General features: G+C 40.0%; 1 protein-coding gene across 1 annotated transcript in view; it reads left to right on the forward strand.

Moving 5' to 3' along the window:
• Positions 1–25288, forward strand: part of LOC119019571 (ubiquitin-conjugating enzyme E2 L3-like) — a 35650-nt gene extending 10362 nt beyond the window's left edge. The window contains exons 4-7 of the mRNA XM_037098310.1: positions 7885–7980; positions 8059–8245; positions 23743–23992; positions 24025–25288. Of these exons, the coding sequence (XP_036954205.1) occupies positions 7885–7980; positions 8059–8245; positions 23743–23897 (438 nt within the window). The 3' untranslated portion in view covers positions 23898–23992; positions 24025–25288. The remainder of the gene's footprint in view (positions 1–7884; positions 7981–8058; positions 8246–23742; positions 23993–24024) is intronic.
• The last annotated feature ends 889 nt before the right edge of the window (positions 25289–26177 follow it).

Below are 26177 nucleotides of genomic sequence, written 5' to 3' on the forward strand. Positions count from 1 at the left end.
CACAGTGACTGTCAGCGTTCCCAACAGTCTTGAGTGAACTCTCAAGTCAGCAGCATCCCTCCTTGTGTGTGAGAGTCAGACGGGGTCTGCTATCTACTGATGGGGATTATTAGGGCCCGAGCAGGTCTCCACCTGCAAGGTCCCTATTGTTTTTCGAATGATGACTTTTTTGTCCCAAATGATCACATTTTTCACTGCCTGAACATACCCCAAAACTCACCAAACTTGGAATATGTGTCACACCTGCCGAAAAATTTCATAATGTATTGTCTCTTAACTGTCCGTGTTTCGGACAGCGCAGGAAGGGGTTAAATGTCATTTCCTGTGTCCAACATTTGGTGCTTTGACTACGACTGTGTATTGGCCTTTGTGTTCAGGGCTGGACTGTTATAAAACATGTGAAGTTTAGTCCAGATCGAAATGAGGAAGTTCTTCCTTTATACTTAAGTGGCCTGCTCCTGCTGGTATTAAATAATATACACTGTAAGTCAGAGTAACTCCCTGTATTTAGCTACCTATTAGCCGATTTGCACCAAATTTTGCACAAACTGTCATTGGGCCATAGAACACAATTAGCAAAAGTGTTGTGGTAATCGGACTGTATTTGGTGAAGATATGCAAGACCGTCTGTATTGACCATAATGTGCAAGAAATGTATTTTGGCTGTTAATTGGACTATCACAACTGTTTGGAAAACTTTTTTCTCAGGGGTTTCCACAGATGCTACTAGGGATTTAACAGTATCAGTGTTCTCCCCAGACGATGGAACAGAGGTGCTGCGCTGCTATACTGCTAGCTCAGTGCCTCTATACTCACTTACAATGTTAGCTGCTTTGTAGCGGGTGAGGGTGACGAGCGAGCGTCCGTCCGTTCCCCGCCTGACGGCGAGGGGCATCTCCTCCATGTTTTGAAAAAAACATTGATACAGTGATAAATTGAAACATTTTCACCAGGAATAACATTTAAATAGATTTATTAAATATTAAACAGTCCAAATCCAAAACCTTAAAAAAACACTGCAAAATCAACATTAACCAAGTTAAAAGAATGTATCAAAACTGTGCATAATAGGTCATTGACTTTTTGTGATGAGACAGCCTGTTTTTTGAAACATGTCCTTTAATGTCTGCGTTACAGAGGTAGAATGAGATGTAGTGGCAGCAGCAAGCGATTGGCCAGCAAAAAAATTAATAGATTCAAGATTCAAGAAAACTTTACTTATCCTGAGGGAAATTGTCATGTCATTATTAATTATTACTGTTAATTAATACTAAGGGTGCAACCAACAGATTCCAAAACTCACAATTTAGGTCATATAACTTTTGTGAGAAACAGGTTGGATAATTTTTTAAATCAAAACAAAAAGGATTATTGTTAAAGCAGGGTTCTCCCCAGACTGTGGAATAACTACGCAAGGCACGGGTCAGGTATTGGTAAACATAATGACATTTGATTTTGATGATGACATGATTTTTGTAGGTGTAATATTACGGGCGAATGGCAAATTTAAGCTGCACACAGTGAAAGCACTACACCCTCAGATATTCACTCAGGTCCAGCTGCGACTTTATAGAGGTTCATCCAGTGTGAGCAGCAGGAGGATGGTTAGCTCACCTTCCAGAGCCTCGCGCTGAATCGCTGGAGACTGATTTAGGGACCATCATTAAATGACTTGGCAAAAATATATTAATACAAAATAATTGCAGTATTTTTCAATATCTTTCATGTCATGTGGTCCAGTGACTCCAAACCAGCAGCAGATTGTATTAGTAAACTGGATGAATGAGACACAGCTCTTTATACTGTATTTTAGTGCTTCATCTAGTTTATATGAATATTAATATGCAGAAATTATGATTATTTTTCTCATTAGCTTCCATGTCATGTGGCCCACTGACTTATGAAAATAATGGTAAAAAAATTCTCTAACATTCAAGAGGTTAACATATTTTCAAGCAGCAATGTCAGCTTCTACACTATTTTGTCTCATGTCTTAGATTCTGATTCTGAAATTCTGAATTTTTTTTTTTTTTCCCCAAAAAAATCTCACCAGTAGGTGAGATTTAAAGGGTATTTTCTCCCAGGGGGGGGCATGCCCCTAGACCCCCCTAGTGTTGCTGGGTTATCAACTCAGAGCACAGCTGCTATAAAAAAATTTAGGGGAAACATTGTGTTCTAAGAATTTTGGACATGTGTGGTTTAAATTACAAGGCAAGAAATTATGACAAAACACACCTGGCGAAGGAACCTTGTTACTTGGGCCAAAACACAGATGAAAAAATCTCCCTATTTTTCACAACCCAATGTTGGCAAGTATGCTATACTTTCAAATAAGTGTGTTTATTTTCTATTTTCATTTGATGAATAAGATGTCTCTGTAAGACTGAGAGAAGACTGAAGGTTGAAGTTGCAGGAAATGACCTCCATTGGTACTTAAAACAGTCAACATGCTAGAGCTTCCTCCCCCGAATGTGGCGGGCACCCCACCTCCACATCGCTGATGGTGAAATTTGAAAACGGCACCACTATACTAAAAATTTCTGGGGAGAATCCTGGTAAATTGATTATGAATACTCTATTTTGGCTCTAATTTCTATCTAGACACTTGTTAAGGCCCCCACACACCGCCCAGACTCAAACCAACAGCCAACTGCCTTTATCCGACCACTCTGTTGCCTCTTGTCTGACCCTGTTGAAAAGTTGCATTGAACACACCACTTCGACGTGCTGCCAGCTCCACAGTAGTGTACATTCTGAGCTTGCACGAGATGCAATAAGCGAGTGGTGGTAGTGTATAAAAAAAGACGTTGGACGAGAGGTTTTTACACGGAGCTCTCTTTACTTTCGATCAAAACAAAACTTAACTATTTCAGACAAAACCAGCTGCAGACTAAACATACAGCAAGGCATTACCAAACAATCACAGATTAATTCGTCCTGAATTGACATAACAGCTAGTCTCGTGCCAGTACTCCAAAACATGAGAACAGGGAATGACGGAAGCGCACACAGTATTCTGCCCCTCCCACACCGCACTAGTTCGCTAGCACACCACCAATCAGAGAATCCAATGGCTGAGACCGCGACAGCCAACCTCTTCAGACTTTGCGTGTTGAATCATGCATGGCTCTGAAAGCTTTCAATGAAGCTGAACACACCGAACATATTTGTTCCCAACCTCGTCCGAGTCACCCCAAAGGCTTCAGACGTCCCAAGGGTTGGGCCGGTGTGTTCCTGTTTTTTTTTTTATTCGCCATTTTATGTATTTCTGCTACTTTTTTAAATTGGCTGTCTGTCTCTCTGTCTGCCTACACGTCTTTTGTCAATGGACTTGGTCAATCGATTAGTCAAATGGCTGCTGAGCCACAGGTAGACGCTGCTCCGGTGAATGGACCTCAGATGAGAGTCAGTAACCTCAGTCAGTTTGCATTCACTAACTCAGTCCACCCAGTACATGTTTTTCTCAAATCACCCTCCCTGCAGCTCTGCATCAATATTTGGAGAATTATTAGGTTGACTTTAAAAAATGAAACTTGCAGTTAATAACTGGTTCAGATAACGTGCCAAATCTTGGATCAGCTTTGTTCAGTTATACCACCATCTGGTCAGTTTACATTAGTGACAGCAGCAAATTAGACAGAGAAAACTCGACATACACAGACATCGTGCACCTGAGCTTGAGGTTAGCTTACATTGCATTCGCTGAACAGCTGAGGGTGATGGTCGCGCAAATTGGATGTGTTGCCGCCGCTCATAACAACTTTCTTCTTACAGCTCCAGCAGATAGGGCTGCCATCCTCGGCCAGCTGTCCCTGAGCTTCTTATAATAACCAAAATACGCCAAGACTTAAGATTTGCTTTCTTTGAAGGTGGAAAAATGCCTTGAAGGCCGCTACTATCACGTCCTCCCTCGGCCATGTCTTCTTCACTACATAAGAGGTGCACGCTGCACGTGCGTAGTGAGACTTGGATAAAGTATCTCTCGAGTTTTCCACACTGTGGTTATAGACCGCAGCGGTCATGGTATGGTAACCATGGTAATTAAAACTTAATGGTAACCTTTTACCGTCGGGAATTTTACCATGGTTTACTGTGTTGAAGAAATCATTCAGGTCCTGTAGAGCAGTTTCCTGTGGTAATGTGTTTATTCAAAGAATACCGGTAAACTGGTGAACCCACAGGCACAGAGGGGGTCTGAGCCGGTGAGTGGACCCAGACCAAATGAAACAACAGCATTTTATACAGTAAGAGCAAAGGAGACAAAATGGCTTGTTCAGTCAATGGGAATACAAAGGGTGGGGGGGCTATGGAGAGTGTGATTAGCTCGTCACAGCTGATTACATTAGTTTGATTGCATTTAACTTAGTGATCAAATTGGCCCTAGGTATCTTTTGATTAAGGGATAGGAGACAGACAGGAATCACCATTTGAGGTCTGGAGGTCAAAGGGCTCCGTCACTCCAAATGTGTATTTTCTTCCTCAACCGTCACACCTGTAACCATTACATTTTTAGATGCTACATGCAAAGCGTAATGCAAACAGGTCAAATCTTACGATTTTGTGAAAGGAAATAAACCACAAAAGTGGGCGAGTCCTACACCACACAACTCAGCTGAATTAAGGTAACACGTAGCTATAAGGGTTCGACATATTATGTAGGAGATATTTGCCATAAACGCTTTTGTGTTGGTAATAGTGCCACCTGCTGTTCATTTTTTAGCATATGAGTTTTGTGTTAATCCAACCAACCGATGAGGAGACGTAAAATAGTAAAATTTAAAGAGCGCCACCTAGTGGTCATCACCCCAAATTTTGCACAGAGCCTCAGGGGATCATAAGGAAGTAGTAATCTGAGTTTCATGTAATTGACACACCAATGTGGAGATAGACAACACTTCCTGTTTTGATCGAAATGTTATTTAACTTGAGAACTGTTTGTAATATCAACATTGTTTTGATAACTTTTTGTCATGAGTGTCCACAGATGCCATGTGCAAATTTTGGTGCAAATCAGTGAAATTACCTGGGAGGAATTCGAAAAAGTAGGTTTCGCAAATTTGTGGAAAAAAACGGTAGGTGGAAATGTGCGTGGCCTACTAGATTAAGCATAATTCAGGAAACACATGGATATAAGGTTTTTGACTGTGCAATATACTCTATGGGAGTTATAAGCCAAAGGAGGGAGAGAGACAGACAGATAGCTACAACTCTTATGATATTTAGTCGACTAAGAAAGATTTCAGAGGACTAAAATATGGCTAAAACTAAATGGTGTGTTATTCAAAAGACTAAATCAGAATTTGCTGTCAAAATTAACACTGGATGCAGTGGCCCGCTGAAAAATGCAGAACATAAATCACTGTATATCACTTTGTGTCAGGAGGGATGTTTGAGAGGAATGTGTGTGGATTAGGGACGAGTGGGGATTCAGCCTCTACAGTGGAGTTAGGCATGAAAATCACTCACCTTTCGGCGAAATTCGCTGTTTTGGAACCAAAGTACGTGACCTACGTGAATCGTGTACATCTGATGAGAAAATATTTTGAGGGGGGGCATGGAGAAATACCAGAGAATGAACTGCGAACATGTGCGCGCCTGAGGGGAACCTTGAATTCGATGAAAACTTTTGTAAAATCTCCTACAACTCATTTTCAGTTTCCATCTAGCAGATGTGTTCAGGAAAATCATTAAACACATTGCATTCCCTGTCAGAAAGACAAAAAATTTGTCTTCAAAATAAGAGCTTTACATTGTACCCCATTGGAGTGTAGAACTGGGTTCTTAGCGGGTGGCTTTTAATTTGAAAGTAGTGACGGTTCGTAGGTTGCCACTACAACAACAAGCAGACACTGAAGACAGCCAAAGAGACCAAGGAGATGCTAGCATCTCCCGGATCTCAGTGGCTGTCCAGTTGCTCATCTTGACATTGACGATGAAGTGATGGACTGACTGCTGTTTCCTGGTTTTAAAACTCCCCTCATCCCCCGCAGCAGATGACATCGGCCACCATGTTCCTTAAAGATCTGTGCAAAACATACCCATGATAAGCCCCAGATTTCTCCAAATTGTTTTTTCAGCTACATGCTAATGGCATTTATAGCCCCCCATAGGTTGAGCTCAACATGCTTTGGTAGGCAGATTTGTGATAATAGGGCAAAGGGTGTGGGAGTTATGGCCAGTCATTTCTAAGCCCCACCCCTTACAAAAATACATTGGTCCGTGGCGGCCATGTTTTTTGACCAATCTGGCTCATTTATAAGAGAAATTTGTGTTTTCACCCCCCAAAGCTGTATAGCAAATTTGGTGTTGCTAGAGTCAATCTTTCAAAAGTTCTATTCATTTTACTGTTTTTCACATTATGCACATTAGCAAAAAATCTTGGTAGGCGGAGCTTTCTGGTCCAATTGCCTTTTTTGTAGAGCACATTGAGCTGGACTTGTGTGTCAAAATTCAAGTCAATCAGACTTACGGTGTGAGGGGCGTGGCCTTCCCAAAAATGCATTTTCAATCCTTAATTACAGCGCCACCATCTGGTTGACTGGGCTTACATTTTAATTAAAGTTGATGCACATCATTTCCAGTCATTGAGCCAAGTTTCATGTTTCTGGCCCATTCCAGCTCACAGGAATTTGAGCTCAAGTGGCAGACAACAAAAAATAATAATCAGAATCAGAAATCAGAATCAGAAAAGCTTTATTGCCAAGTACGATGTTACACATACGAGGAATTTGTTGTGGTGATATTGGTGCATGCATCAAATAACTAATAAGTGAAAATATAACAAATTAACAATATAAACTATTTAAAGAATAGAAAATATAACAAATTAACAATATAAACTATTTTAAAAACCGGCACAATATTAGAAGGGTGCTAATCCTTTAGGTTAGAACTATGCAAACAAGGGCAGTCACGCACTGCAGGCACACTGTCAAACAGAAGTGCACAGGAAGAAGGTGCAGGTCATAGCATCAACACACTGTAGCCAGCACCTTTCTTACAAGCAGAGAGACAGCAACTTCTTCAAAACCCATATTCATCTTGTCAAAACACACTCTTGCTTTTTTCATTCTGTGGCAGATTGCGCTATTAAAGATGTGTTGCGCATTTCATGAGAGAAGTTGTCAGTCTCATTTCTCATACAGCATAATGTGACCATGTATAGATAGATAGATAGATACTTTATTATACATTCATACTGTCTTGTAATTCTGCTTGATTTTTCTCTGAAAAGGCATCAGATTGATGCTTTTAAATATGAAATATTCAAAATTTACTTCCAGGGGAGCATTTCACCATTAGTCCTAGCTGATGGGATTCATGTCCTTCTGCTATTAGAGAGATGTTTGGAGCCGGGTTCTAGACCTGGAACCAATCATATTTTTTTGTTGTTTTTTGTCGCAGCTCTTTAGGGGCCCAAGTATATATCTTCATTTGTGTTGAGGTTTATCACTCCATTCAAACATAACTCATAATCTGTGTGACTCTGGTCATTACTGTACATAATTGTACAGTGCATTGGCAACGTTCGTGTATATATGTGCACCTGCATGTTTGACTATGCTTGTGTCTAACTGTTGGCTCAAAATTTGGTAGTATGACATTGCAAGACATTCCATAATAAGCAAGAGCTTTACCACCTCCCCTTTAGCCATATTATAAGCACTACTCTATACATTTACTATTCATCATTCAACAAGTCAAATGATTCTGAAACTCTGAAATGGAAATAATGCAAAACAGCAGCACGTGTACTGAAAAAGAGTTCTTGAGTCAGTATTGTTTTTTTTCTGTTTCACTCCTGTACAACACATACTCAGGATATGACCTCTTTTCATGACATTTTTCACTTCTCTAATATACATTGTATGTTGTTTCTCTCAGGAACTTGAGGAGATTCGCAAGTCTGGAATGAAAAACTTCAGAAACATTCAAGTTGAGGAATCAAACCTGTTGTCATGGCAAGGGCTCATTGTTCCTGTAAGTGTTCCTTGTTTAACTGCTGTGATATTTTTTGCCTCACAGTTTCCTTGACAAACCTCTTTTGACCACTTCCAGGACAATCCTCCTTATGACAAAGGTGCATTCAGGATTGAAATCATTTTCCCGACTGAGTACCCTTTCAAGCCTCCCAAGATCACATTCAAGACAAAAATCTATCACCCCAACATTGATGAGAAGGGCCAGGTGTGCTTGCCTGTGATCAGTGCAGAGAACTGGAAGCCTGCCACCAAAACTGACCAAGGTGGGTGTGTTAGTGATACCTGCCTCTGCAGGTAAACTGATGCTACATAATCACATTATGGTTTGATCTCACATTACAAGCCCATGCAAAGAACATGGCTTTGGTTTAGATTATTCAGTTAAAACGATGATGCAAGCTTTAATGGCAGTACCAAAACAGTACTAATACCTTTTTTAATGGCGTAGGCTGCTTTTTTCAAAATAAATCTCTGAACCATGCATTGCTGAATTTCAGTGTTTGTTGTATATCAGAAATATTTATATCTATACTAGATATATAATATATCTTGTATTTAAATGTATGAATGTTTCATACCCAGCCTTATCTGTAATAGTGAAATTTAAATGAATTAACTGAATTCAGGGAAATCAGATCATCTCTATATGGATATAATCTAGGGGTGGGTGAAAATATGGATTCATCAATGCATTGCAATGTATGTTTTCGCAAAATCCTCTGAATCGATTCCGGCAAGCAGCAGCCCCCAACCACCCGCTGTTCCACACCGGATGCTTCTCGGCCCCCGCCTCCAGCCGCTGGAAGCATTTCGCTCGCAACCTCGCTCGAGGGTGATGCGCCGCGGAAACACCATCGTAGCTGCCGAGGCGGGTATTTGATGCCTGACACACCGCTCTTTCGGAGACTGTAAACTTCCAGTGCAGCCGGTCTCACCCTGGCCGCTGCACCCTGCACCCGTGGGTAGCACTGAGGGCAGAGCCAGAGGGCAGATGGTCCGCAGTCATGTCTATGTTTATGTCAGACAAAAATGTACCATGCAGTCCCAGAAACAATGGCACTTTCTCAGCTTAACTATGGTTGCACTATATTATATCTAAATATATTGTGTGCCTTTGTTTACATTTCTGTTTGAACTAGAACTTCCTGGAGGAAAGATTTATAATTTAAGATTACTTTTTAATTAGAAAATTATCAAGGTACTCTAATGAATTATTTGTTTATTACTACTTATTACTGAATCGATGTCGAAGCATTTAAATCAACATTGAATCGAATTGATATTGAATTGTGAACTAAAGAATCGAAATTGAATTGTGAGGTTCTTAACAATACCTAGCCCTAACATAATCAGCACACAACTATGCCTGCAGGACTTTTTTGTAGTGACTTTTTTTGGGACGTTAAAGTCAGTCTTAGGGCAAATTTTTGCTCGAATATAAATATGCCATTCATACGGGTTATGACAGACTTTGAATAATGCAACCTGTGATTGTGTTTTACAGTCTGCAAGATAACACCGACAAAACCTCTTGTTGACAGCGTGCATATTAATACTGGGGAAACAAACTATAATTTAGGTTAAGAAAAGCAGAATTGGAATGCTTTCAGAGACTGCCATTAAAATCACAGAAAACTTGAACAAGTACCTCATGGACCAACATTTCTTAGCTAAACTACTGAGGAAACCAGACACAACAAAACACAGTGAACTAAATTACAGATTAGACGCTAAACAAAGAGTTGTGGGGTTTTCGACCAGTGTAAACAGGCAAAGATGTTAAAGCATATTCAGTAACACAATAGATTACTTTGTGGAGGGATGCTTAAAATGTTAAAATGTGAATTCTATTAATCATTATGTTAAGAGGAATTCCTGTGAATCTAGCACTTTTCCCTTAATGATCAATATACATCAATCTGATAAACCCTGGAAGAGTGTTTTGTTAAACCTGAGGGGGGTTGTGGGGACAGAGGAAGAGGCAACGCATCAGTGCTTTATGAATTCATCATTACTGTTACAAATTTCACCTGTGCTTTTATTGTTTTGATGAATCAAATTGTCTGCTGTAAAAGGGGTCTATTAAAAGTCTGTTTTTAGGTTGAACTGTATCAGAATCAGAATTTCCTTTATTTGTCCAGCAAATTGGGAAATGTTTTCATCACAGCAGCCAAAGGACAGGGTATTGTAATGGACAATAATAATATTAAAAGAATAAACCGTGCAATAAAGAAGTAAGAAATGCAAAATAGAACTCTCATATACATAGTATATAAAAATAATGTTTTACACTATTAACAGTGCAATTGTAGCAGTTACGGATATTACCAAGAAATGAGTAAGTGATATACATTGTAAATTAATATGAAGAATGCTGGTAAAGGCAGTCATGTTTAGGACATACGATATATCCATCTATGTATACAAAAGATTTATTTACAGACACTAGAAAAAGGAACATCGAATTAAAAGAAAACTGACAATCTTTTCTGAAGGTCAGGCTTGCAGATCTAGGAGATGATCACACCAATTAGCTTTTACACTGACACCCCTGCACCTGGGGATGGGGGCAGAGTGTCAGGCTGAGTGGCTTTTCAACTGGTCTCCTTTTAGTCTGTCTTAGATGTAAAGTTCAAATTAATTTAGAACTGCTGACTTCATCATAACTCAATCAGCTACTCTGCAGCTTCAATACTCAACCACATTGGGGTGGCTGTGGCTCAGGTGGCAGAGCCAGTGTCTTGTTATCGGGAGGTTGCTGGTTCGTTTGCCTTGGTCTGCATGTCTAAGTGTCCTTGTGCAAGATACAGAACCCCAAACTGCTGGTCGTCACCTTGCATGGCAGCCACCGTTATGTTTGTATGAATTACTGTAAGTTATTTTGGACAGAGGGGTCTGCTAAATGCCTAAATGTAAATGACCCGCATTTGCAAGGGGTCAAACTCTAAATTTACCAATGGTTATTAAAATACAGCCAACATTAGTGGAGGACTTGTGTTGTGTGCCAGGAGAGGGCAGCACACCAACCAATTTATATCATGATGTTTTTCTGTTATATTTACTGTCATCGTGCTTGCTTCGCAAAGCATGCATTTTTTTTTTCATTGTAGTGTTCAATGTAGTATCCACTTTTGAGGTCAAGGGTTTTGAAAATACTGTTTTCAAGTTCAATTTCATATGTGAAGGGTGTTCGAAAATGTTATGTCCACCCCTATGTTTTGATAGTCATTTATATTATACATCATGAATTGTTCAGATTAATTCTTTGGAATTATGTCTCTGGGTATCAGACTCAGTAAAATCTCTTCAAGTGTCTGAATCACAATAAATTCTTCCATCTGAATTCTTTCCGTCTTTTCGAGCTAGTGGAAGACTGTTGGGTGCTACAAATAGAATTTCAATCACTCTTGACGGTTTAATAATTTCCTGTTCCCATTTCAATTTTACATTGGGGGAGTTTCTCTTATTTCATTTTTGTAAACTACAGTACAGATTCTTAGTGTGTGTATGGAGCAGTAAACATTTCAAGCACCTTATTACCATCTGCTGAATCCCTCTCTTAATTTCTAGATCATTAAAAATATCTGAACAGGTCCCGATTTATGGAGCCAGAACAGTCTCATAATGGGATAAATGCACGACTCCAATTCACAAATTCGTTTTTTCTACAAGGGGGTCGTCTGCAGCCAGTCACATCTCCTTTACAGTTAATCACATAAGTGCCTCCCCACGAGGGGTTTTTAACTGATGTCATTACAGCGCGCAACGGATCTGCACAGTTCTTAGGCCTCCGTGTCGTCCATTAATTCCTGATTATGGACACCTCATCGGGCATTATTCCGTACTCAGTCATTCACAATTCTGTAACATGACTTGCATAAAAGTTTGAGAAAACAAAACGTTTTGTTTCACTGACACTAATAGTGTCGTAGTTGCTTCCAGACGTCATGTTTACTTTTTTCACCGCGTCTCCTCGGTGGCAGCGAAAATCATGGTCGAATCTAGATCCATCTCATCCTAGATCCGTTGCGCACAAATTATGTGTTGTTTATAATATCATCAGCAAAAAGTCCTTTTTTCATCCTTTTATAAACCCTGTCTGGTCCTATTAACTCCTGAAGAAAGCTTTCAATTCTTCTTGAAATTACAGATGTGGTTAATTTATTATACAATACTACCCGCTGTTGATGTGATTACCCATAAAAATATGGTAATTTATTATAGGAATGTTTTGAGTCATCCATTTCCCCTGTAGTCACTAAGAATAGCTCTAGGAAAAGTACACTGCTCAAAACTATTAAGGAAACACTGTAATCACACATCAGATCCTGAGGAACGAATTGCAAATCTTTACCGATGAACATCCTGAAGGCAGGATTCAAAATCACACTGAAAATCATAATAAATATAAATATATAGCCGCATGCGGAAATCTGCGAGTTCCAACCTCTTTCGCCCCAAACCAGCCACCCTGACCCTCATCCCCCGCAGTTGACATCAGCCACCATGTTCCTCAAAGATCTGTGCAAAACATACCCATGATAAGCATTTTACTGTTTTCATCGTTATGCAAATTAGCAAAAAATCTGTAATTAGCGGCTTTTGTGATGCAGAGGCTTTTTTGTAGAGGACTATCAGGAGGACGTGTATGAAAAATTTCAAGTCAGTAGCACTTATGACTTTCCTTGGAAAGCCTTTTGAAGTTTACACCCTATGTTAAAGCGCCCCTGACGGATTGGGATCAGATTTTTGGAGCAGCATTTGGACATCATTTATACTCAGCTTACCAAGATTCGTGTCTCTGGGTCCTTCCAGCTCACCATAAATTAATAAAACGCAAACAATGATGGTTAATGACGCATTGGCCAGGCCCACTTTCACATATCAACTTGGCACTCAAGATATTAGTTAATACTCGCCCCTAGAGCATGCATACCAAATTTGGTGAAATTCCGTCCAATGGTCTTTGAGATATGCATATTGTGCATTTATAGTGCCCCCTATAGGTTGAGCTCAACATGCTTTTGTAGGCAGATTCCCAGTACAGTTGTGAACCTACCCACCAAGTTTTGTGATAATAGGGCAAAAGGTGTGGGAATTGTGGCCAATCATTTCCAAGCCCCGCCCATTGCGAAAATACATTAAATTAATTAAATCACAGGCTGATCCAACTTGCGTGAATTTTGCAATGGCAACTCATAATGTGACTCAGTAGTGTGTGTGGCCCCTGCATGCCTGTATGCACTCCTGACAAAGTCTGGGCATGCTCATGATGAATTGACAGGTGGTGTCCTGTGGGAACTCTTCCCAGACCGGGATCAGTGAGCTCTTGGTCTGTCTGTTTCTCTTTCATGGCTGTTCAACCTACTCCCATCTGTGAAGAGAATTGGGCGCCAGTGGCGGACCTGCCAATTCTGGTGTTCTCTTGCAAATGCTAATTGAGCTGCATGGAGCTAGGCTGTTAGCACAGGTTCCACCAGAGGACGTCAGGCCCCCATGCCACCCCCATGGAGTCTGTTTCTGACAGTTTGTTCTGAAACATGCACCAGTTGGTGACCTCCAGCGGCAGGTCATTTTGTAGGGATCTGGCAGTGCCTCTCCTGTTACTCCTCGCTCAAAGAAGCATACCGGTCCTGCTGCTGCGTTGATGCCCTTCTTCGCTATCCAGCTCACCTTGTGTAAAGGCCAGTCTCTGGGTTAGGGTTAGGTATCTGCTTCATGCTCTTGAGACTGTGCTGGGAGACACAGTAAACCTTCTTGTGACCGGACTAATGGATGTGCCATCCTGGAGGAACTGTACTACCTGTGCATCCTGATTGGGCTGCAAGTACCGCCTCATGCTACCAGTACTGACAAGGACACTAGCAGGACACAAAACTAGAGAACAATCAGTCAGGAAGGTTCTGGAGCCATTTTGTGATGGGAGGACAGCTCTGAAATTATGTTTCAACTTTTGGGATTAAAAAGTGAATTTATCTTCGCTCCTGTTTATCAGCCAGCAGGCAAACTCACTTGTGGCTTGCTGTTAGTACTTTATAATCTTAATATTTACAACATTATTGAGGTACTAATACAAAGTCAGAAATATTTTCTAATAACTGACTAAACAAGCTATTCTCAGAGAAAAATAAGGTCCCTGGAACACTGTTTGAAGTTGGAAAGTTTATTTGTGTATTCGGTAATTAAAATGAAGAGTTATTTATTGGTAGTAGTAGTTTATTGGTTTAAGGCATAAAAAATGACTCTATTAGACACGACTCGGGCACAAATGTTCACACACAAGGTTTTTTCAATTTTTATTTATGTTAAGTTTAGTCTTGTTCGTTGACTTCCCTCTTCCAGCTGGTGATGAGGCGTGGATGTCCTTGGGCAAAACTTTTATTCTTAGTGATGCAGTAGGGTGAGGTTTCCGTGTGTCTGAGTAGATAATCTTGTACACCATAGTGCCGTCCTAGTCCATCTTTCTTGTAATTGTTCACTGCCAGCTGGTCTGCTCCTTTTATCCTTTTACCCAAAAAATAGATTGTGTATATATATTTATATTGTATAGTTATATTTTCTACTTTTTAAAATAGTTTATATTGTTAATTTGTTATATTTTCTATTCTTTAAATAGGTTATATTGTTAATTTGTTATATTTTCACTTAATAGTTATTTGATGCACGCACCAATATCACCACGACAAATTCCTCGTATGTGTAAAATCGTACTTGGCAATAAAGCTTTTTCTGATTCTGATTCTGATCTAGTGGAAAGATGTAAGAAATAGGAAGAAGAACAAGGGACAGTGGCTAGAGATGAAGAACAAGTCATTGAGAAAAGATGGAGGCAAGATAATGGAACAACTAAAAACAGCTAGGAAGGAAGGGAGTGGAGTTGAATGTGTGTGTCTTTCTTGGATGAATGTGTGAGATGCCTGTGCATTCAAGAGAATGTCAGAATAAAAAAACTCTGACCCTGCAGAGCCGGAAGATCCTGCTTTGTCAAGCATTGGATCAAGTGATAGTGACAAGTATGTCACTAACTGACTTGCCACACCAGTCTCTCTTTAGGACCAGTTGTACACCACAGACTTCTACCATCAACCAACCCAATCATCTACAAAAGTTCTCTGACAACTCTGCTATTGTCAGGACGACAGAGCCTACAGAGAAGGACTTTGTGAACTGGTGCCAGCAGATCCATCTCCAGCTCAACGCTGGGAAGACCAAAGAAATGCTGGTGGATTTCCACAGGCACAGAAGACCCTGCACACAGGTGAACACCCAAGGAACGGACATTGAGATGACGACATCTTATAAGTACCTGGGAGTTCACATGAACAATAAACTGGACTGGACAGATCACACTGCAGCAACATATAAGAAAAGTCAGAACAGACTACATCTGCTGAGGAAGCTCAGGTCCTTTGAGGGCAGGGGGCACTCCTGACTGATTTCTAGGATTCTGTGGTGGCATCAGCCATTTTCTATGGAGTAGTCTACTGAAGCAGCAGCATCTCAGCAGCAGACAGGAGGAGACTTGATAAACTTATCAAGAAGGCCAGCTCCAACTTGTGATGCCCTCTTGACAAAGTGCAGGTGGTGTGAGAGAGCAGGATGATGGACAGTCTGTAATTGCTGCTGGTGCAGGAGTAAAACCCCCTGCAGGTCAATTTCACAGCACTGTGCAGCTCCTTCAGCAACAGACTGATAAACCCCAAGTGTGTGAAGGAGAGGTATCGCAGTTCCTTCCTTCCTGCTGCTGTCACTGTACTGGCACTGCTCCCAATACACCTCACTCTGCGCTCTGTACTATGCAATACATCTATACAAAACTCACAGAATTATTATTATTATTAATAATAACAATAATAATAATAATAATTGTTATTATTATTAAAGCTGCAAGCAGCGATGAATGGGCCCTCAGTCCACGTGTGTCGGGGCATGCTGCTGTCAGGCTTGTTCATGCAACACCTTCCGTTGAGGAAGCCGTTCCTTTATAACTTGGTGGCCTGCTCCCACTGGTATTAAATAATGTATGCTGAAGTCAGAACAACTCCCTGTAATCTGTATGAAGAACAAATAATGAGGGGCCTACCACTGTGTTACCCTACAGACTCTTAAACAGAGGTTTTTTTTTTTTGTACTTTATTTTTATAGAAAGAATATGAACAACATACAAGACACAGAAAGACATAAGTGCTCACCGTAAATGAGTACACCCCCTTTGAAAAGTACTATTTCAAACAATATCTCAATGAACACAACAATTTCCGAAATGTTGAATATATATGTTTAATATAACATCTGTTAAACTTATAATATGAAAGTAAGGCCAATAACATAACTTAGATTACACATTTTTCAGTTTTACTCAAGCAAGGGCGATGCAAAAATGAGTACACCCCACAACAAAAACTACTAAATCTAGTACTTTGTATGGCCTCCATAATATTTAATGACAGCACCAAGTCTTCTAGGCATGGAATGAACGAACTGGAAACATTTTGCTACATCAATCTTTTTCCATTCTTCAAGATTTATCTCTTTTAGAGACTGGATGCTGGATGGAGAGTGATGCTCAACTTGTCTCTTCAGAATTCCCCATAGGTGTTCAGTTGCATTCAGATCAGGAGACATACTTGGCCACTGAATCACTTTCACCCTGTTCTTCTTCAAAAATCCAACAGTGGCCTTAGATGTGTGTTTAGGATTATTGTTTTGTTGGAAAAGTGTATGACGACCAAGGGCAAGGAGTGATGGTAGCATCTATTCTTTCAGTATAGAGCAATACATCTGTAAATTCATGATGCCATCAATGAAACACAACTCCCCGACACCAGCAACACTCATGCAACCCCACATAAGGACACTGCCACCACCATGTTTCACTGTAGGCACCATGCATTTTTCTTTGTATTCCTCACCATTGTGACGCCATACAGTTTTGAAGCCATCAGTTCCGAAAACATTTATCTTGGTCTCATCACTCCAAAGTATAGAGTCCCAGTAGTCTTCATCTTTGTCAGCATGGGCCCTGTCAAACTCTAGGCAGGCGTTTTTTTCATTCATGCCATTCCTCTGCAGTGTACGCCGTATTGTGTCATGGGAATAGTCACTCCAGTTTGGCTTTCTACTTCCTTGGATAACTGCAGTGAACTTGCATGCCGATTTTCTTCGACACTTCTCATCAGACGCTCCTGTCAAGGTGTTAACTTCCGTAGATGACCTGGACGTCTATGTGAGATGGTTGCAGTTCTATCTTTTTTAAGTTTTTGTACCACTTTTGCTAGAGTATTGTGACTTATAAGTAAAGCTTTGCTGATCTTCTTGTAGCCTTTACCTTTGCAGTGTAAAGAAATTATTTTCTTTCTCAGGTCTTCTCTTGAGACATGTGGTGCCATTGCTAACAACATGAAATGGGAAGGTTTTTTTTTACACCCTTTCATAGTCAACTGTCTGCTGGACACCTGTTTAATGAATAATTAGACTCACCTATGGTTGTTATTGTTAAATTAGACATTTGTAGTCTAAAATTTAGCCTTGTTCCAGAGACTTTAAGTGGGGTGTACTCATTTTTGCATCACCCTAATCTGAGTAAAACTGAAAATTTTGTTCTCTGAGTTATATTATTAACCTTACTTGCATAGTACAAGTTAAACAGATGTTATATAAAACTTAGTCTTGTCAACATTTTGGAAATTGTTTTTATGTGCATTGAGATATTGTTTAAAATACTACTTTTCAAAGGGGGTGTACTCATTTATGAGCTGAGCACTGTAGAACAGTTGGTCACCTGCACATTCATATTCATACAGACATTATACTGATAGAGATACAAGTCAGTTCATTAAGTAATGGCTCAGTGAGCATCTCTTGTGGTCACAAACACAATCCATTTTTCCCAGTATTGCAAATACTTAAACATCCTTAGACTTAGCGAAAAGGTCACCCTTTCCATATTTTGAACATTAGTCACAATATCAATCCAGTCCGTCTCTGGAGGTGTGGCCTGCAACCACTTTCTGGGTTACAGCTTTCTTGCAGGCTGCCAATAATATTTTTAAAAGGTATTTGTCTTGCACCAGTAAATGGGGTGCAATATTGCCCAAATAGATTGTAGAGAAAGAGCAGTAAATTTCATCACCAAAGATATTCTGTATTACCCGTATTATCTCTAGTATGACTGCCAGTATGACTGAATAGCTCGACAGCTCCAAAATGTATGAAAATGGTCCGCCAGCTATTCACCACAGTTCCTCCAACATAGTTCATTGACTGTCTCCTCTGTCTGCACACATTTTAGTTTAGGGGTTATGAAATATCTAACCAGCAGAAGTCTCTCCAAAGACCAGAACTAGTGGAAGCTGACTGCACAGAGCATATATTCAACCATTCTTTTTCTCTGACAGTTCCAGAATCTTTTTCGCAATCCAATTCCAATTTTTCTAACCCATATATATATCCAAAATTTTCGGAAAACTATCAGATTCTTCCTTTGTTGAAATTGAGCAGTGAGAAGTTATCACCCTACTATACCAATGTTTAATCCCATCAATCCTTGCAAGCTAGAATTCAGGGTCAAAAGCAACCCATCTCAGCAGTTTAGACTGTCTTTCAAGTAATGGTGATTTGCATTCCTTAAACCAAATTCGAAGACAAATTTTAGACCGTTGATTCAGGTCACTAGAGTACTGCTCATATGGTATTTTACTACCCAGTATAGATTGTAGCGCTATATCTAATTGTGAAATTTCCAAACCCTTTCATTTTGCTGTATAATTTGAGTTGCAGCAGCATGCCAGTATATGTTCTAATCTTTTAGCCAGTATTGATGCGTATAATCAATCGTCAATACAGAAATTGGTCTATAGGCACTACACTCTTTTACATCCTTCCCCTCTTTAGGAATAACTGAAATCATTGCTTCCCTCCATGTTCTTGGTGGGTCACCTTCTTTAAGGGTGTGGTTAAAACAGTCCAAATGTATAGGTACTATTTGCTCTTTAAAAGCCTTATACCATTCGGCCAAATAGTTCTCTGTACTAGCTTTCAAAAATATGTTGTATGTCCTCAAATTTGTGGCACACTTTTTTAGTTCTAGGGTCTCCAATTTCAAATATGGAGCGCTCTGCCTGTTGCTTCCTTAGCGTCCATTCCAGGAGTTTTAGGGCCCTAAGGCCATTCTCATTGTATCTCTGCTTTTTTCTCCAATTGCTCCTCATAGAGGCCATTAAATTCCATTTTGATGGTGTTGATTTTATTTAGTATAGGGATCCTTCCCTTCAATATGTTCCCTCTCTAATACTTTGAGATTTTTTGTAAATCAGTTAGCTTTTTATCTCTTTCCTTTTTCTTATATGATGTGTAGACAATAAGCTTTCCTCTGATCACTGATTTAGCAGAGTCCCACAAAACACTTGCCGATACTTCCACATTAATGTTATTATCTATGTAGTCCTTAAATTCCTTTTGTACATAGTTATGTGTTATCATTTAAGATACTTGTATTAAGTCGCCAAAACATGTTTTTTCCTTTTTATTGTTTAGGTGCAGGGTTAGATAAACAGGCAAATGGTCAAAGACATCTTGAATACCTAAAGTGCATTCCCTGAGTCTGTGCCTGTTTGAGTTATATGTAAAAAAAAAAAAAAAAAAAAAAAAGTCAATTCTTCAATGCACCCTGTGACTTGCAGAATAAAATGTGTACTGTCTATCTGTTGGGTGGAGCTCCCTCCATACATCAATCATCCCGAGCTCTGTCAACATAGTCTTAATTACTCTAGTGTTGGGAGCAGGTCTCTTTATTATGTTACAGGAGTCTAGCTTAGAATGTACCTGGGTATTCCAGTTTCCACATATTAAAAGCCCAGTGGCTTCAGAAGCAATCAAATAAAAAATTTCTCTGATACAGGAATTATCCTGGTCAGGTGGTATATACACATTAACTGTCTCTCTGTTTAAGGAACCCCTTAACAAATACATACCAACCTTCTTTGTCACAGAGTTCAGAAACCATTTGGAAATTCACTTTATTAGGAATCAATATTGCTACCCCTCTTTTTCTCACATTCTTATTACTTCAGTAAAATGTATTTCTGAAACCATATTTTTTTTAACTTTTCGTATTCAGTTCGGTTGAGATATGTCTCCTGCCAGAATGTTACATGCAGTTTCTCCCTTTCCCTAAATCCTCTCTTGGTGGGACTGGGTGCTGGCTGTCTTCACTGGATGCTGCCAGGCTTTTTCCATACTGTCTCCTAGAGTCCAGATTCAGTAGTGCTCTCATGCTCAAGCGGGAAGCCCCTCTTCATCAAATCCTCCGCTGTGCTCCCATACGTTACCGGTCCACTGTCGAGGAAGACTCATAACTTGGCTGGTGGCGGTGTCTGAAACCACATTTTATTTTCCCGGAGAAGTCTCATAATCTGCACATACGTTTTTTTTCCCCCAGCATTTCTGTTGGATAGTCATGGTCATAATAAATCCTCCTGTCGCCATAGTAGATCTCCCTCCTCTTCCATGCAGAATGCAGCACCAGCTCTTTGGTTTTAAACTCCAGAAAATATATACGATCACCGACCTGGGCTTTGCCTCTTCCAGGGGTTTAGGGCCAAACGCTCTTTGATGTGACACCATTGTATTCCAAGTTCAACTTCAGCGAGTGGCTGCAGCTCTTTTTTGATAATATTGTCAATAAATTGCTGGATGTCATTTTCCTCAGCACCCTCTGAGATGCCATAAATGCGTATGTTATTATGTCTCAAACGTGCTTCCAGGTGTGTTGGCTTCATCTTTAATCTATCCTGAGCTTGCAGTGACTGGTTTAACAATGTGCGACACATTGTGTGGGAGTTATGGGCCAAAAATGCTTTTGCGTGGAACATGGCGCCACCTGCTGGTCATTTTTGGTGTGTGAGTTACAGGGGCCATTTTAGACCACCCTTATGAATTTCATTTCCATAAGTGTTGTGGTGTAGGCACAGTGCCAAATATTAAATGAGACTGCCACCAGAACGCCACCTAGTGGCAGATTGGTAAACCCTTTGTCAGCTGTCTTCAGGAGGGCATTGGCAACAATTTTACCAAGTTTCGTGTTAATCTGACGTACCACTGTGGAGATATAAAATACTTCAATTTAAAGAGTGCCACCTGGTCGTCATTGCCCAAAATTTTGCACAGAGCCTTAGTAGGGAAGTAGGAACCTGAGTTTCATGTTATTCTGACACACCAATGTAGGGATATGCAACACTTCCTGTTTATAACGAAATCTACAGGAAGTTGTTATTTAATAACTTGAGCATTCTTTGGAGTAATACAAGTCTTTTAATAGCTTTTTGTCAGCTGTGTGCCAAGCATCTGTGGACCAAAAGTATACATACAGTTGAGAAAAAATTCTCTTCAGCTTAATTTGGATCCCACATCTTTTACTTCACATAGACAATATGTACACAGAAATGTAACAAATCTTGTTGGCTTTCAGCTGATGGTCTTATTTCAGATGTAGTACTTACACACTTTGGCTGTTGAAGCCCTGCAGCGACAAGCACTCAAGCAACTCCCCCATAAGCCCCAATGTTAATTTTGTGCCTAAATTTCTGGAGGAGAGCAGACGGTACCTGTTTTGTCTCTCGCTCTGGTGCCCTCATTTTTCACTCTACAGAAACAAACGACATCAGAGTTCAGGAATGTCTCCTGTTACTCAACATATAAATAATGTAGCGATACCCATTACATTTTTTGCAAAAATGGCAGGAGTTTGGGAGGCGTTTTCCCATTCATTCTTATGGGGACATTTTCTACTTTGCCTCTGCTACTGCTCCAGCATGTGTGCAGCCACAGAAATTGTAAGAAAGCCCTTACAGGTAAAGGTGCAACAGCACCCACTACTGGTGCAAAGACAACTAGCAGTGAACAAGTCAGGACATGCTCAGTGACACTGAAATGCAGAAGACCAGTCAGTGAGCACACCCTGTGAAGCTGCATGGACTTTGTGTGTTTCTCTAATGATGTGTGCATTCTTGAGGAAATGTAAGTTGTTTCTGCTTGTAGTTATCGATAATTTGATCACAATTGTAGTTTGTGTTATTTTAGATGGAAATATGTTGTGTGAGTTTGAGTTAGCTCAGTAGCCTGTGTCTCAGTAGCAGTTAGCTGCCCTTTGCTAGCACTTCAGCGTACATTATTTGATACCAGTGGGACCAGGACACCAAATTATAAAGGAATGGCTTCCTCAGCGGAAGGTGTTGTGTGAACATGTCCAACGGCAGCATGCCATGACAACAGCATGCCTCAATGCGCGTGAACTGCGAGGGCTGGTACACTGCTAGCAGCTTTAATTATTATTAATTATAATAATTACAGTTATTATAATTATAGTATACATATTATTAATAACAATAACAGATATAATAATATATAACATTAATAATATTATAATAATAATGGCAATAATAATGATAATGATTTATGATAGTAGTAGTAGTAGTAGTAGTAGTAGTAGTAGTAGTAGTAATAATAATAGAAATAATGATAGTAATAGTAGTAATTATTTTATTATTATTCTGGTTTGCACGATCTGGTCAAGTTTCTTAATGCCCATATTTATTTATTATTATTTATTTGTAAATTAAGATTCACTGCTGTTAATTTTGTACAATGTCATGTTACCTTTTTAATTATATTGTTTATTTTTTGCTGTTATTGTTCTTTGTAATATTCTGTCCTTAAGCTGCTGTGGTAAACAAATTTCGCCATTGTGGGACAATAAAGGAATACTGATTCTGATGACCTGGATCAAAAGTATACATACAGTTGATACACACGTTTTAATGGCTACTAAAGCCAACTGTGATCTGTTGACCTGTAATCAGTGAGTTTCTGGGCTCCTGACAGACCCCTGCATGTTTCATCCAGCGTTGTGCTGACCTTGCTGGACTCCAAGCCATGGGGGAGGAAAAAAAATATTATAAGGATCCGCGGTAGAGGGTAGTTGAACTTTATAAAGCAGGAGAAGGATATAAAAAGATATCCAAGGAACTGAGAATGCCAGTCAGCAGTGTTCAAACTCTGTTGAAACCAGGCAAGTAGACCAACAAACATTTTTGCTGCAGTTGCCAGGAAAATTGTTTGGGATGCAAAGAAATACCCACAAATAACTTCAGCTGACATACAGCGCTCTCTGAAAAAAGTGGTGTGGCTGTTTCAAGATGCACAATAAAGAGGCACTTGAAGAGTCGCCAGAAGAAAGCCACGTCAAACAGCACAGAAACAAGCCTCAAAATTTCTGAAAGTTATTTGGAGTGATGAGACCAAAATTTTTTGGCCATGAACCAATTGTGAATGGGTCAACAAGGCCTATGATGAAAAGAACACCGTTCCTAATGTGAATCACGAAGGTGGATTTCTGATGTTTTGGGGATGAGCCACAAAAGCACAGGGAAATTGGTCAAAATTGATGGCAAGTTGAATGCAGCATGTTATCAGAAAATACTGGAGGAAAGATGACAGCAAAAATTACAGAATCACACACATTAATTGGTGGATGGTTGACCACAACGGAAGTTGTAAGCTCTAGGGATTAACTAGGCTTATGTGCAAAACCACTAGCGTGGTCTTGAAGTTAAGTTAAATGTGTTAAAGGTGTTAGTGCTAGTTTTGCACCAGTTGCTGCTCTTTCTGCAAGCACATACCATTGTATAACTAGAGGTCATAGTTTTGTCAGGAACAGTGTTGTCCATATTTAACTTGATTTCTCTGGCTGTGTGTCTTACAGTAATTCAGTCCCTCATTGCATTGGTGAACGACCCCCAGCCGGAGCATCCCCTGAGGGCTGACCTAGCAGAAGAGTACTCAAAAGACCGTAAAAAATTCTTGAAGAACGCTGAAGAGTTTACAAAGAAACATGGCGAAAAAAGGCCAATGGACTGATCACTCAACAAGCGTATAGCCCTCTCTCTGTCTCTTTTTCCTCCTCTCCTTCTATCTCACATACCCAATCAAATACAGAACTCCCCCCCCCCCCCCCCCCCCCCCCCCCCCCACCCCCCCCACACACACACACACACACACACACACACACACACACACACACACCCTGTAGCCCAGGAGCCACCAAGCTGAAGCCAGGCAGGAGGCTCAAGCAGCCTTAGTCTCCCTCCCCTTCCAGGACTCTCTGTGGATCAGACAGCTTCCTCCCTCTCTTCTTCCTCTTTACCCTCAGCCATGATTCCCCCAGACCATTTATAACTTTTTACTCTTTTCTTAATGTGAAAAAAGGAAAAGGAAATACTATGGAAACTACAGGATACACTCAGAGTGATGTTTTAATTTTCTGCTGGCTTTTCCTCTATATAAACAACCCTTGTGTTAAACAGATCTCACTTAGTTATTTTTTTTCTGGAGTATTTTTTACAGAGCAAGGAGACTGGTTTATTAGGTTTTGTTTTCCTTTTGCCCCATCATCAACAATCTTTTTAGCTAAAACAAATATGATAGAGGAGAAGCTACAGGTAGAACCTGGAGGTTTGTGCTGAGTGGTATGTCTTCCTCTCTCACCTCCACTGCTTCTAGACTTGCACTGTACACTGTCCTCTCATATCTCCTTCCCCAATCCACCCCTAGTTTGTAACCAGATTGTAACTGACTCAGTGAAACAATGTTATTGCTGCAAATGCTATAGACCATTCTTGAGTGTTTAGATAAAAATGATTGGTTTCCATCATGTAGTTATCATCAGCAGGCCCCCAAAAATAAATTGAACAGCAGCCCCACATTTTCTCAGTTGTTATTTTGTTGGGTCTTTGACAGATGAGTTGTCGTCTCAGACCTCACTGTTAAAACAGTTTCCTACATGACATACGGCTATTTTAATTTTCTTTTCCTGAATGGTATTTTGATTTCTCCACTTGAAATTGTTTTGATTCACACCTGATTGAGAATATTAGGCAAGAACTTCTTTGGTTGATTTGAATCCTACAGGCATGTTTCCTGCAGCCCAGTATAACCACCAGTCAGACTAGAAATGGATCATCCCGCAGACATATCCCAGCAGCAGATCAACTGTCAGCTACCCAACTGAAAGGGACTTAATTGTCAGGGGAGAGGAGGGAGAATCTGGAGAAGGATGCACTCAGATGGAATGAAGCTCAGTTCCTTGAGGCAGTCCTACAAATATGCACCCTGAAGGCAGCTGGGAGAGGGCTGGCTGTCCAGGGATGTGTCAGGACATGGAAAGGGACTGCAGTGGCCAAATAAAACACCATGTAACAACTGTTTGATCTGGTCCCAATATTGTTTCATAATAAAGATGGCTAACCGTTTGGCTTCACTGTCTGGTAGTCGATTGGATGTTAAATGCACCTGGCTTATTAAGCAAAACCAGTGTCAACTATCAGCATGTTCTGAAAAACAATTTGACACAAATCAAGTGGATATGAACTTATTAATGCAATTCTACTAATATATTACAAATCCACATGACTTCATGTCATAAGTATACAGTTGGTTCATAGTTTGACAGCAACTTACACTATTCTTTTTTCTGGTGCTTTTAACAGACATTGCAGAGCAAGACTTAAACATTCCAACTTAGTTAAAAGGACTGTGAGTTATGACTTTGATTCTCAAAGTAAAGTTAACTTTCTATATCAGCTGTTCAGTATTTTTTGGGGCAAATTGACACATTTTTGGATTCCATCTTTTGCGTACGTGTGACATTGCTTCACATCAGTGATTATTTTCAGGAAGTCTGTTAAATCCAGAATATTGTAACAATGTAAAATGCCCTGCTTAGTTTTTTAAACTGCAAAGATATCCATAATTAATCCTAATGCATTTATGTGTGAAAAGCATTTCACAATGGTATCTTGTGGCCGTGAATTAAATTTTATTCTGTAATGTCAAATGAGTTTCACCAATTTGTTTAGAACAAGTAGTGTGAAGTAACCAGAAACTAGAAAAGGGATCGATATTAAGTGGATTATTAAAATCTACTAAATCTCCCACTGAAATGTAAAGAAAGTTTAGCTGTACTAAATTAATTAACGTAACATTTTCATGTGAAGTTCGAGCAGTGGCGGCTCCAGACAAATTTATCGGGGGGGGGGGGGGGGGGCAACTGTTCTGTTGATGACTAAGGTGACCCATTCAATGGGAAAATTATTAGGAAGGAAGACAATTGCCACATCTTGTTATTTTCTGGTCAACTTA

The sequence above is a fragment of the Acanthopagrus latus genome, chromosome 5, assembly GCF_904848185.1.
Source record: "Acanthopagrus latus isolate v.2019 chromosome 5, fAcaLat1.1, whole genome shotgun sequence".
Taxonomy (NCBI): domain Eukaryota; kingdom Metazoa; phylum Chordata; class Actinopteri; order Spariformes; family Sparidae; genus Acanthopagrus; species Acanthopagrus latus.